At 44.3% G+C, this 13,085-nt stretch overlaps 1 protein-coding gene across 1 annotated transcript in view; it reads left to right on the top strand.

The window, feature by feature from the left end:
* adamts12 (ADAM metallopeptidase with thrombospondin type 1 motif, 12) overlaps positions 1 to 13,085 on the top strand; it is a 36,278-nt gene that overhangs the window by 13,735 nt on the left and 9,458 nt on the right. Inside the window, exons 9-10 of the mRNA XM_034238335.1 lie at positions 12,683 to 12,827; positions 12,923 to 13,015. Coding sequence (XP_034094226.1) covers positions 12,683 to 12,827; positions 12,923 to 13,015 — 238 coding nt within the window. The remainder of the gene's footprint in view (positions 1 to 12,682; positions 12,828 to 12,922; positions 13,016 to 13,085) is intronic.

The raw sequence follows: 13,085 nt of genomic DNA, 5'->3' as shown, positions 1-13,085 counted from the left end.
CTAGCCCCCTACTCTGCTTTGCGTTCCATAACAAAGTCTTTAAGTGTTACCTGAACACCCCGTGTTACCAAAACACTATTTTTCACCCGTCGGTGATGTGATACTTGTTCCTCAGTACAAATCACCCAAAAACTGATCGTAAACCCTGGCTACGACGGATATCCCAAATATCCTACTTTCGAGCAGTCCCTCTCATAAATGTCATGGAGTTTAATTACGTTTAAATTTAAAACATTAAAAGAAAAAATACATGGATAAAAGTTACAGTGCAGTCTAAGATATGAATAGTTCAATTAAAAGCAGCGACAAAAAGAAAAGTCTTCAGCCTGGATTTAAAAGTAGTCAGAGTTGCAGCGGACCTGCAGGTTTCTGGGAGTTTGTTCCAGATATTTGGAGCATAATAACTGAACGCTGCTTTACCATGTTTAGTTCTGACTCTGGGGACAGAAAGCTGACCAGTCCCTGAAGACCTGAGAGATCTGGATGGTTCATAATTTAGCAGGAGGTCAGAAATGTAATTTGGGCCTAAACCATTCAGTGCTTTATAAACCAGCAGCAGTATTTTGAAATCTATTCTTTGACACACAGGAAGCCAGTGTAAAGACTTCAGAACAGGAGTGATGTGATCCACTTTCTTAGTGTTAGTGAGGACTCGAGCAGCGGCGTTCTGAATCAGCTGCAGCTACCTAATAGATTTTTTAGTGAGACCTGTGAAGACACCATTGCAGTAGTCGAGTCTACTGAAGATAAAAGCATGGACAAGTTTTTCCAAATCCTGCTGTGACATTAGTCTTTTAATCCTAGATATATTCTTTAGGTGATAGTAGGCTGATTTAGTAACTGTTTTAATGTGACTGTTGAAACTCAGGTCAGAGTCCATGACTACACCTAGATTTCTGGCTTTATCTGTTGTTTTGAACATTGCAGACTGAAGCTCAGCGCTCACTTTTATACGTTCTGACTTTGCTCCAAAAACCATTACCTCAGTTTTATCTTTGTTTAATTGGAGAAAGTTCTGACACATCCAGTCATTGATTTGTTCAATGCACTTACTCAGTGTTTGAATGAGCATAGTCTCCTGGTGAAATTGTTACGTAGATTTGTGTGTCATCTGCATAGCTATGGTAACTTATTTTGTTGTTTTTCATTATCTGAGCCAGTGGTAGCATGTAGATGTTAAAGAGAAGAGGCCCCAAGATGGAGCTTGAGGAACCCCACATATCATATTTGTCAACTCAGATGTGTATTTACCTATAGAAACAAAGTTGTTTCTGTCCTTTAGGTAGGATTCAAACCAATTTAGAACTGTTTCCGAAAGTCCCACCCAGTTTTCCAGTCGGTCTAGTAATATGCTGTGGTCAACAGTGTCAAACGCAGCACTGAGATAACTATAAGAGTTTGCCTTGACTCTGATTATTTTCTCTTTAAAACTGAGTCAACTGTGAATTTAAGAATTCCTTTCTGACAACAAAAATTGGACCTGGAGCAAATTCAAAAGAGTTTGTTGAATTTTAGTATTTTCCCATCACCCTATTTGATAGGATTCTGTGCTATAGGACAGGGGTTCCCAAACGTTGCCATGCCAAGGACCCCCATATAGCATTATCCTCTGGCAGGGACCCCCGTTGCAATTTTTTTTAATGATGTGTACATTATGATGGCAAATGTAAGAAATTAAACATACAGCTTCTTAATAAATATTCTTAATATATTTGACATACTATTCAACAGTAATATTAATAGTTAACATGTACAGTATGTTTTGTTTGTTTTGCCATTTATTCATTACATTCAGTGTGTCTTCAGTTATAAACAGTCCTTGTCATTTCACTATGTGTCTCTTTGTGTATATCTGTTCCCTCACTAGTGGGAGGGGTGGGCTTGGTGGCTCCTACACAGTTTATCAATCCTAGGTTTTAGGTTTGTCAGTGCCAGACGAATGTCATTGTCCACTTGCAAACAAGCTCTGTGCTTTGTTTTCAATACCTTCAATGTAGAAAAGCCAGACTTGCAGACGTATGTGGTGGCAAATGGAAGCAGGGATTTGAGAGCTCTCTCAGCCAGTGCAGGATAGTCTTTTTTGACATAAAGCCAGTACTGTGGGAGTGAAACAGCTTGAAATTTCACCTTCAACTCCCATTCATTCGCCATGTCTATGAGTCTCTCTTGGGACATAAGATCCATACTCTCACCTACTCCTGGGGGAAATGGGTTTCTTATCCAGTTTTGATTTGAGTTGTCTTCCAGGTCAGGGAAATATTCTTTGAAATATCCCTGCAGGTGCGCAAGGTGCGACTGGATCAGTGGTGAAATGGTGCCTGGATCAGCACCGGATGACAGAAGCGCTTGGTGAAGCTGTGGGAACATTTCTGTCACTCCCTCCTTGAGTTTGGTCGACCACAGGGCGATTTTCTTTGTAAAAGCCTGTACTTTGTCCTGCACATGTAATATGTACGTCTCGCGCCCCTGCATGCTCTTATTCAGGACATTTAGATGCTGGAATGTCCGACATGTATGCAAGTTTCCGGAGCCATGAGGCATCTGAAAAACGGCCAGCCAGTTGATGATTTTCAGAAGAGAGGAATTCACCGATCTCCCTTCGCAGTTCAAAAACACGATTTCAAACCGGAGAGACGTGATGTAAGAATTACATATTTATTGTTTACACGTCATATGAATGAAATGATTGCCATGATAGTACAACAGGAGAATGTAATGGTGTTTGGCGATTAGGCCCCCGGTTTGCAGGATAATCATTCAGGAGGGAAAGCACCGCTCCGATGAAATCCCCGGGGTCTAGACACTGGTGGTGGTGATGAGTAGGTGAGACCAGTCTGAAGGAGGAAGGTTTAGCTTTGTCCTGAAGGAGACGGGAGGCGAGAGGGGTGGAGGCGGGTTGCGTGTGATCATCTGCAATGACAACTGACAGGGAGGAAGAGCAGGTATTTAAGGCATTTAGCATGTGCAGCGATTGGCTGCTGAGGCGTGACGCCCTCATATTTAATGAGGGGGGAAGGGAGCCATAGAGTGACGTGTGAGTGACTCGAGTTAGGTCTTCCTTATTGAACTTGCGCTAAAGCTTTCATTTCAAACCGGAGAGACGTGATGTAAGAATTACATATTTATTGTTTACACGTCATATGAATGAAATGATTGCCATGATAGTACAACAGGAGAATGTAATGGTGTTTGGCGATTAGGCCCCCGGTTTGCAGGATAATCATTCAGGAGGGAAAGCACCGCTCCGATGAAATCCCCAAAACCAGTGAAGTATGAATACTGAGATGAACTGAGTTGCTTACCTTGTGGGGTGACTGGTGATCTGGGGAGGAGAGATAATAGATTAACACGTATATGAGCGACACTGTGCCGGAATCACTGCCGGAGCTTACTGGTCATGCTGAGACTCTGACTGCCGAAATCAGTGCCGGTCTTATCTGAAAACGACCTGCGGGTCGCATGCCTGGCCAGCAGGGCTTGACTACGCCGAGGAGCGAGCGGTTTCGTTTTGTAACGGTGGCCCAACGTCCACGACACCGAAGAGTACGGTAGCCTTCCGCTACGACACCGAAGTGTACGGTGGCCTACCGCCACGCCTGACTTCGCAGGCTATGGCTATATATATATATATATATATATATATATATATATATATATATATATATATATATATATATATATATATATCTCTTTATTCTTTTTCCTTTGTTTTGTAACTGACACCGAAGTGTACGGTGGCCTTCCGCCACGCCTGACTTCGCAGGTTATATATATATATATATATATATATATCTTTTCTTTACTCTTTCCTTTGTTTTGTAACTGACACCGAAGTGTACGGTAGCCTTCCGCTACGACACCGAAGTGTACGGTGGCCTTCCGCCACGCCTGACTTCGCAGGCTATATATATATATATATATATATATATATATATTTTTTTTTTTCTTTATTTATTTTTCCTTTGTTTTGTAACTGACACCGAAGTGTACGGTGGCCTTCCGCCACGCCTGACTTCGCAGGTTATATATATATATATATATATATATATATATCTTTTCTTTACTCTTTCCTTTGTTTTGTAACTGACACCGAAGTGTACGGTGGCCTTCCGCCACGCCTGACTTCGCAGGCTATGGCTATATATATATATATATATATATATATATATATATATATATATATATATATATATATATATATATATATATATATATATATATATATATATATATCTTTATTCTTTTTCCTTTGTTTTGTAACTGACACCGAAGTGTACGGTGGCCTTCCGCCACGCCTGACTTCGCAGGTTATATATATATATATATATATATATATATATCTTTTCTTTACTCTTTCCTTTGTTTTGTAACTGACACCGAAGTGTACGGTAGCCTTCCGCTACGACACCGAAGTGTACGGTGTAGAGATGTTAAGATTCACCGATTCGCATCGGTGCACCGGCATAAACGTTCAAGATGCGAGTGCACCGGTTGAAAGAGTGCACATCGGCTACAGTTTGGGTTGAACCGGGTTGAACTCGCGATGCATCGATTGCGTAGCGTCTTTGCATCGGTAAAAAACCGATTAATTCATATAAAATCCCCTCATCTTGTCAACGCTCAGCAGAGACGATCTTTGATATTTGCTTCGCCACTACGGAGGCCGAGAGTCTCAGTTATCAACACACACGGAAGTTGAGGAGAAAGAGAAACACAGCGCACCGAAAAATACCTACAAATCAAACGTTTGGCAACACTTCGGATTGTTCAAGAAAGACGGTGTCATAGTCCTTTATGCTATATAGTTGACCGCAGGTCATGGAGAGTAATAAGGTATCTGTAGACCTTTGTATGAGGTATCTTTATTACTTAACAGGTCTACAGCCATGATACATAGATCCGTCCTAGATGCGGGCTTGCATACACACAGTATCACTCCGCAGCCGCACCCCATCAGTAACGTCCTGATGGTATATGTGCGCGGCACTATATACTACAGACGGTCAACTTGAAAAATCGCTCGCAAATTGTTAACGATGCCGAGCCGCTTTAAAGTACACAAGTAGTACGAGGAACTTAGCGACGCACATAAAGAGGCGACATGGGGTCTGCGGCTGAAAAGAGAAACCTGAAAGTTAGACATATGAGTTAAATCACTCAGTGAGGTGTTCTGTCAGAGAGAGTGGTGTTTAGTGTACAGCAGCCTGTGACGGCCAATAACAGTTTACATGTCTTCCTCACTGTAAGCAGTTATGAAAGAGTTATTTGTATTATTTATTGTTCATATAGAAACCACTGCTTTCTGCTCACTGGTGAGTTAGCCTATGAATGAGTGTTAAGCACATCAGGCTGGCAGCTGTATGGGCATTGCACTATGGTAGCTGTTATTTGCACATTGTTAATCATGAGCAATGCATCCTTACATTGTTTAACTGTGAGGTGTTATACAATTGTACTGTACTCTGGAGAGCTTTTAAAGGTAAAAAAATAAACGGCATGATGGGATGTGCAGTACCAAATATGTAAAGCACTTTTTTGTTAATGTATGATTTGCTGCATATAAGGAATAAAACAAAAATCCTCTGTCGTACCATATTGAAGTATCATTATTTTTGCATCGTGTTGAATCGTATCGAATCGCATAATGTTGAATCAAATCGTATCGAACTGTATCGCAACAGGGGTGAATCGTATCGTATCGCATCGCCTGGTCTTTCAAATGTATCGTTAATGTATCGTATCGTGGCAACGAATCGAGATGCGCATCGCATCGGCCTCAGTGATGGAGATGCACATCCCTAGTACGGTGGCCTTCCGCCACGCCTGACTTCGCAGGTTATATATATATATATATATATATATATATATATATCTTTTTTCTTTACTCTTTGTTTTGTAACTGACACCGAAGTGTACGGTAGCCTTCCGCTACGACACCGAAGTGTACGGTGGCCTTCCGCCACGACACCGAAGTGTACGGTGGCCTTCCGCCACGCCTGACTTCGCAGGCTATATATATATTTTTCTTTACTCTTCATTTATTTTCCTTTGTTTTGTAACTGGCACCGAAGTGTACGGTGGCCTTCCGCCACGCCTGACTTCGCAGGCTATATATATATATATATATCTTTACTCTTTCTTTATTTCCTTTGTTTTGTAACTGACACCGGAGTGTACGGTGGCCCGAGTCCACGCGGACTGCAGGAAATACATTTTACACTGATGCGTTTGAGCAAGGCCTGGGAATGAAATACCTGTGTGCCGGAGATGAAGCCCGTTACCTGTAGTTGCGGCGTGAGACGAGACATTATTCCCTGTGGGCGGGGCCCGCGGAATTAGGACAGGAATGCAGTTTTGAATATCGGGAACCTTAGTGAGACATGTATACTTGTGAATGTGTTTGAGCCACCACCAGTTATATGTATAACTACCATAGTTAGGGTCTGAGAGATCTTTGGGAAGCCCGTACGGCACTGATGTCCGGACGAATGAAGGTTGTGAAGGCGGAGGAGGGCCACCGTCCTAGTTGTTGTAGGGATGAGGTAGAGAGACCTTGATTAGCAGCAGAGGTGGCTGCACCTATCCTGAAGGAATGCCCGGGTATGATATGGGTGATAGGCTGGATTTAGTGAGAACTTGCTTGGGTAGAAATTGACGGGGCCATGACCCTGCGAACCACTCTCCCTGGAAGAAACCCCCCAAAACCCATGGATGGGCGGCATCCGTGAAGACCTCATTGAGTCAGAGGAACGCACGAGGCCATCGTAAAATAAAGTAATTCCGTTCCAGTGGGCGAGCAGGAGGGACCAGAACCGAAGGTCTGAACGGCAGCCTTCGTCTAAGAAAACGCAGTCATGGAGGTTGTCGACCGCTGATGCTGCGTCCAGGAGGCGGGAGATGAACGAGCGCCCCTGGGGGATGACGTGCATGGCGAAGTTGAGGTGTCCGAGAAGGGAGAGCAACTGTTGTTTTGTGATAACTTGTTGCTCGCAGTATGACTTGGTGATGTCCTGGATGCGCTGCGATTTGTCGGAGGGGAGAGACGCCTTCATGTCTATGGAGTCGAGGATGATGCCTAAGAACTCTAAGCGTGTGACGGGACCTAACGTTTTCTCTTTGGAGAGAGGGACACCTCACTCCTGAAGCAGTGTTTAAGCTTGGCCAGTGAGATCCCTGAGCTGTCCTGTGGCGGGTTTATGGGGAGGAAGTCGTCCGGTAGGTGAAGGACGGAGGGGATTCTGACGATGTTCAGCAGGATCCAATAGAGCGCTTCCGAGAAGGAATTGAAGATGCAGGGGCTGCTTCTGCACCCGAAGGTCGTGCGAACGCGAAGATAGAGTTTGGACTCCCACTTAATACCGAACAAGTTCCACTGAGACGGATGAATGGGGATGATTTGAAGGCATCGGTAATGTCCGCTTTGGAGAGCCGAGCTCCGTGCCCTGTGAACTTGATCATCTTTATTGCATTATCCACTGAGGCATGGTGAAGGGAGAACTGATCTGGAGGGATGATGCTATTGGCGCTGCAGAATGGGCCGGAGCAGGGAGCGGACAGATCGAAAATCAGCCTTTTATTTACGTGTGGCTATTCCGATGGGATTTGAACGGAACACTGAGAAGGGGGAGGAGCTAAAAGGACCGATTATATATCCTTTGAGAAGTTCTTTGTCGATGAGCTGGGAAACTATGTTGGGTTCTTTAGCGGCTGACTGTAAGTTTCTTGCTACGAAAGTCACTGTGGGAGATGGGAGGACCCCTACCCTGAAGCCTTGGGAGAGCCCTGACGGGAGATAGTCAACAAACACGGAATCTGTAGATAGCGCAGCTGCTGGCTGAGGGATGTTAATGGGAGTGGAGGGGTGATATTCCAGAATGTTTTTTTTTTTTTTTTTTTATAATGTGTTGATGTTTCTGGCGCAGAGCCACTGTGACGGCCCGTCCACACGGTGGCGTGCGTTACAGCTTCCAAATGCTTCTGCCCATTCACTTTGAATGGGGTGACGTCACTTTTAGTAGAACTGTATTTTGGGAAGCGATGTGGAGCGTTTGCTGGCGTTGCTCGCTTCAAAAAGTTGAGCAATGTTCAACTTTTGGCGCCTCGGCAGAAGCGTCAGCCAATGAAATCCCGTTTATGCAAATCTGCCGGTACAGCGCTAGCCAATCAGACCGCGTGTATGTTGGGAGAGACTACGCAGGTAATTCCTCATATTCCAAAAATGTGAGGGAAAATTCATTATGGCGGTAGTGAATCACCCGGTGCTGTATGATCAGTCTCTGTTCGTCTACCGGGATACAAACCAGAGGAGCGAGGCATGGAGGGAGGAGGCAGAGACAGTGGGTGAAACTGGTAGGTTTTCGCCTGTTGGGGATTTATTTTTATTTTTTTCCAGTTTACTTAGTTTTAACATTGCTATTGCTTTGTGTGTCGGGGGCAAGAGATTCATGTGATTGGTTGTTGCTGCTGTGCGTAGGCAGACATTTACTTTAGGGTGGGCCTGTAAAATATAGGGTGGGCCAGATTTTTCTTCTGCGCATCGGAAACTAACCACGATCCCGCCGGTACCGGTGGCAGATTACTTTTAGAATACTTCCTTTCCTCTTCTTTTTCTTCCTCCCTCCTCTTCTTTTTATCTTTTATTTTCTCCTTTTCATCTTCTTTTTATCTTTTCCTCTTCTTTCTCTTTAGAATACTTTCTTTTCCATAACAGATGGGTATGTTTTGGTGAACGGGAGACACGTATTTTACTGTTTTAATGGCTTATGAAGAGCACGAACACAACATTTTAGTGTCATTCTTGACAGCTCTCTCATCTGCACCGTACGTAAAAAGAAAAACTCACCCAGACTGCATTCTTTGTACTGTCTTAAAACCTTTCCTTGGAAAAGTGTATGCATTGTAAGGTGTCCTTGGGTGCTTTGAAAGGCGCCCCTAAATAGAATACATTATCGTTATTATTTATTATCTGAAACGATGTAATCACTTTTAAAACTTTTCCCAGTTACTTGCCCCATGCATTCGGCAGCAGCAGGCCATTCAGTTAGATTTGATCCCGTTATGAATGTCATCATTTCGGCAATAAATAAATGCTACATAAACGTTATCTTCCACGTTTTATCTAAACATCTCCGTTTCTACCTTCCAATATGTTTTGAAAGAGAACTCTCTCTCTCTCTCATCTGCGTGCGGGGCGGGGCCTCACGGACACGCTGCATCTCTCGCTCGCAGATACGCTGCAGCGCTGTGCACACGGTTCTGCCGGTAATGAATATTACATTGTGAGGAAACTTTCCACCAATAATTCCAATAAGTATTCACTTCAGGTTTACGAAAGTAACTGCACTCAGTTTACTCGTTTTTTCAAATGTAACGCCAGCTGAATGTACTGATTTTTTTTTTTTTTCTTTCTTTTTCTTCCGATTACGTAACACCGTTACATGTATTCCGTTACGACCCAACCCTGTGTAAGGGTCGAGTGCAAACGTTTTCGTTAAAACTAGTACCTGAGTGCAACGGAAGTTGAAGCTCCTGTGGCGGAGTCTTCCAGCGCCTGGAGGCGAGCATCGATAGCTATCATGGAGCTAGCCAGGGATTACAGGGAGCCGGCCGCGCTACTCTCCATAGGGGTGTGTGACGCTCCCGGACTGGCGAGCCTGAGAAGGGGTGGCTTTTTTGGAGGGGGACGGGATCCTGGAGGGCTCGACTTCCTGCCCTTTTTTTACCTCCGCGGCTTCGGCCTCGTCCTGCTCTCTGGGAAGCTGGCTGGAGCTGCTGCCCCGGACTGGGGAGCTACGCTGGAGACCTGGTCCGAGAGCTATCGCCGCTGAGAGAGAGTGAGGCCTGGGGCTGTGGGAAAGCCCTGCTGCAGGAGCCGGGCGATGAGGAAGTCTTCCTCTGTTGATAAGCCGCTGTGGGGAGCCGAACCGGGATCGGAGACTTCCAGAGAAGGTTCGTGTTCCGAATTGTCCGAGTTGGACATCTTGAGCTAGTTGTTTCTTACGGTTTTTCTCACGAGAAGCAGTATTGTATTGCAACTACCATTGCGTGTGATCATCTGCAATGACAACTGACAGGGAGGAAGAGCAGGTATTTAAGGCATTTAGCATGTGCAGCGATTGGCTGCTGAGGCGTGACGCCCTCATATTTAATGAGGGGGGAAGGGAGCCATAGAGTGACGTGTGAGTGACTCGAGTTAGGTCTTCCTTATTGAACTTGCGCTAAAGCTTTCATTCAGCACCGCCCCACGGTAAAGCCAGCCCACGTTGAAATGGAGCAGTAACCCCTCAAACTTTGCGCTCATCTCGTTACACAAGATAGCGAACAGTCGGTGTTTTAAGGGCCGAGCTTTTATGAAATTCACTACTTGTATAACTTCCTGTAGTATCTGATGTAGTTCATCATCCATTCGTTTAGCAACAAGTGCCTCCCGATGGAGCATGCAGTGCGTTGCCACTACATTTGGGGCCTTCTGCTTTATCAAAGCTGTCACTCCGCTTTTTTTGCCTGTCATAGCCGCTGCCCCATCTGAGCACACACCCACACAACGAGACCAGTCAAGTCCGTTTGAGATGATGTACTCATCTAAAACTTGGAAAATGTCTCTTCCTGTGGTCCTACCTTCCAGTGCTTTGCAAAATAATATTTCCTCAACAAAGTTGTCTTCTGAAATAAATCTGATGTATGCAAGCAATTCTGCGACATTTGCTACATCCATGCTCTCATCCAGCTGCAGAGCGAAATATTCGCTAGCTCTCACTTGCTCCAAAAGCTGAGCAGATACATCTTGAGCCATGTCACCAATCCGTCGGCTCACAGAATTATCTGAGAGTGGTACTGCGTTGATTTTGCTGGCAGCATCCTCACCTAGCATTTCCCGAACAATATCGATGGTAGCTGGTAGAATTAAATCCTCTCCTATTGTGTGCGGTTTCTTTGCACGGGCGATGTGGTATGATGCTAAAAATGATGCCTTCAAGGCCCGCTCAGGGACGCCGGCTTGCTGCTTAAAAGTAGCCGATTGCATCACTAGGTGCTCTTCTTTTCTTTAAAAAAAGTCTATTGATTTATTAGCTTCAGCTGGGTGCTTTTGTTTGAGATGTCGATCAAGTTTAGATGGCTTTAGACCAGTGCTTCTCAAAGTGTGGTCCTCGGACCACTGGTGGTCCGTGAGCGCGCGCCCCCTAGTGGTCCGCGAGTATATTGGTAACATTTCACATTTGAAATTAATTAATCAATTTAAGTTTTCCGCACACTCGCGGGAATATCTCCGCAATGGAGCAAGGTTCAGTTTCACTTTCAATTGCATGATATAGCCCAGCACAACACCTTCATCACACATGTTGCCACTTGTTTGTACCATTTTCAGGAGATTTGTAATCTGTTCTAGAAAAACGATGTGTTTTTTGATATTTGTGGAGTTAGGTGGTCTGCAAGTGTTTATTTATTGGTTAAGTGGTCCTTGGTATGAAAAAGTTTGAGAAACACTGCTTTAGATACTCGTTGGCGAGGATCTCGAGGCAGAGAACACATTTAGGTACATCACGGCCGTTCTTACTTGCCGCGGTAAAACCAAACTTTATGTATGATGGCTCATACCTCCGAGTTTTAGACGGCCAGGTATTCCGTGGCTGTGAATCTTTTGCAGCCGGGACATCTTCATTCTGATCGTCAGATGGTGTTTTTCTTTTAAGATATTTGTCCATTTGATCCTTTAGCAGGAGGTAGCTAGCTAGTGTTCACACAGCAACTCAGTTACACTCTTGGTAGCGACAGCTCGATTCTGATTGGCTTGAAGGGCGGTCGTGTTGTTTAATTTGTTTTTAATATATTAAACAATTGGGCATCAAAGGACACATAGATTGATAGATATGCAATTGTTAATAACATCTAAAAAAACATATATTAATTATTTTTTTCCCTGGTGCCCCCTGGCGGCCCCCTGGGGGGCCGCGGCCCCCACTTTGAAAAACCCTGCTATAGGACACTGTAAATTGCAGTACAAAAGCAAATATATGTTTGTTCACTTGCATGTTGACACAAGTTTTTATAATTGTTTTAAATATTACTAAAGTTAAAACGCATACTAGTACCCACAAGTATGAACTTCTCTCGAACAAACTCTCCATGCTCCTCTTAAGTCCCTTACACCTGGGCAGAGCTCATATGTGAATGGGAGCAGGGAAATCTGTACCACTTGTTTCCCACCTCCAGGCAAAGTGACATGGGTGGAAGTGCCGGTACAGCAGTGTTGTGGACAAATAATTAACATTACAGGGAAAAATAAAAAGGGTTAACTAGGCCTGACCAAAGAAGCTTGAACCAATCACAATATTTCAGAGATGAAGTACTTATTCACAGATTAGCATTTACACCAATGCTGAGGCCATTCAAAGCGCTCCTCACAAGCCATGTTCCTTAAATATTAAGCACTTGTACATCCAGCCCTACCCCATCTTCTTCTTCTGTTGAGTTTGTATGGTAGTCAATGTGTGAATTGTGAAAATCGCTAGTGTTTCCTAAAAGGTTATCCCAGTAAGTTACTGAGAACTATTTGTGAAAGAGTCATTATTCAGTTGACCTTTCAAGCATTCTCTGTCAGGCATCTCTCTCAGCACCATACCTTGTTCCCCTTTCTCTTTTTCAAAGGTCACACATTCTTTACCTTTTTTTGTGTTTGTCTTAGTCGTGGCTGGGGTTTCTGTCTGGATGACCGTCCTTCTAAGAGAGACCTAACCACCCCGCTGGCTCGCCTCGGTGTCCGCTACACCACACACCACCAGTGCCAACTCCAGTACGGCCCGAACGCAACCTTCTGCCATGAGGTCGATGTGAGTGTCTACCGTGAATCCAAGACTTAAAATGTTAGGAATCCATTAGAATATAATCCTTTTCTCATTGTTTACGGATTACATCTTTCTTTCAGAACATTTGCCAGATTCTTTGGTGTTCAGTGAACGGATCCTGTCGCTCCAAACTGGACTCGCCTATAGATGGCACCCGCTGTGGACCGGAGAAGGTGGGAGGTGCCATTTGGCTTTGTCTTGTTAGAGTGTGAATTTCATTAGCCTGGGGAATGAAGATGGTTG

This window comes from Gymnodraco acuticeps, unplaced genomic scaffold (genome assembly GCF_902827175.1).
Source record: "Gymnodraco acuticeps unplaced genomic scaffold, fGymAcu1.1, whole genome shotgun sequence".
Taxonomy (NCBI): domain Eukaryota; kingdom Metazoa; phylum Chordata; class Actinopteri; order Perciformes; family Bathydraconidae; genus Gymnodraco; species Gymnodraco acuticeps.
Note: the sequence above shows the minus strand (reverse complement) of the source record. Positions and strands in the feature narration are given on the sequence as shown.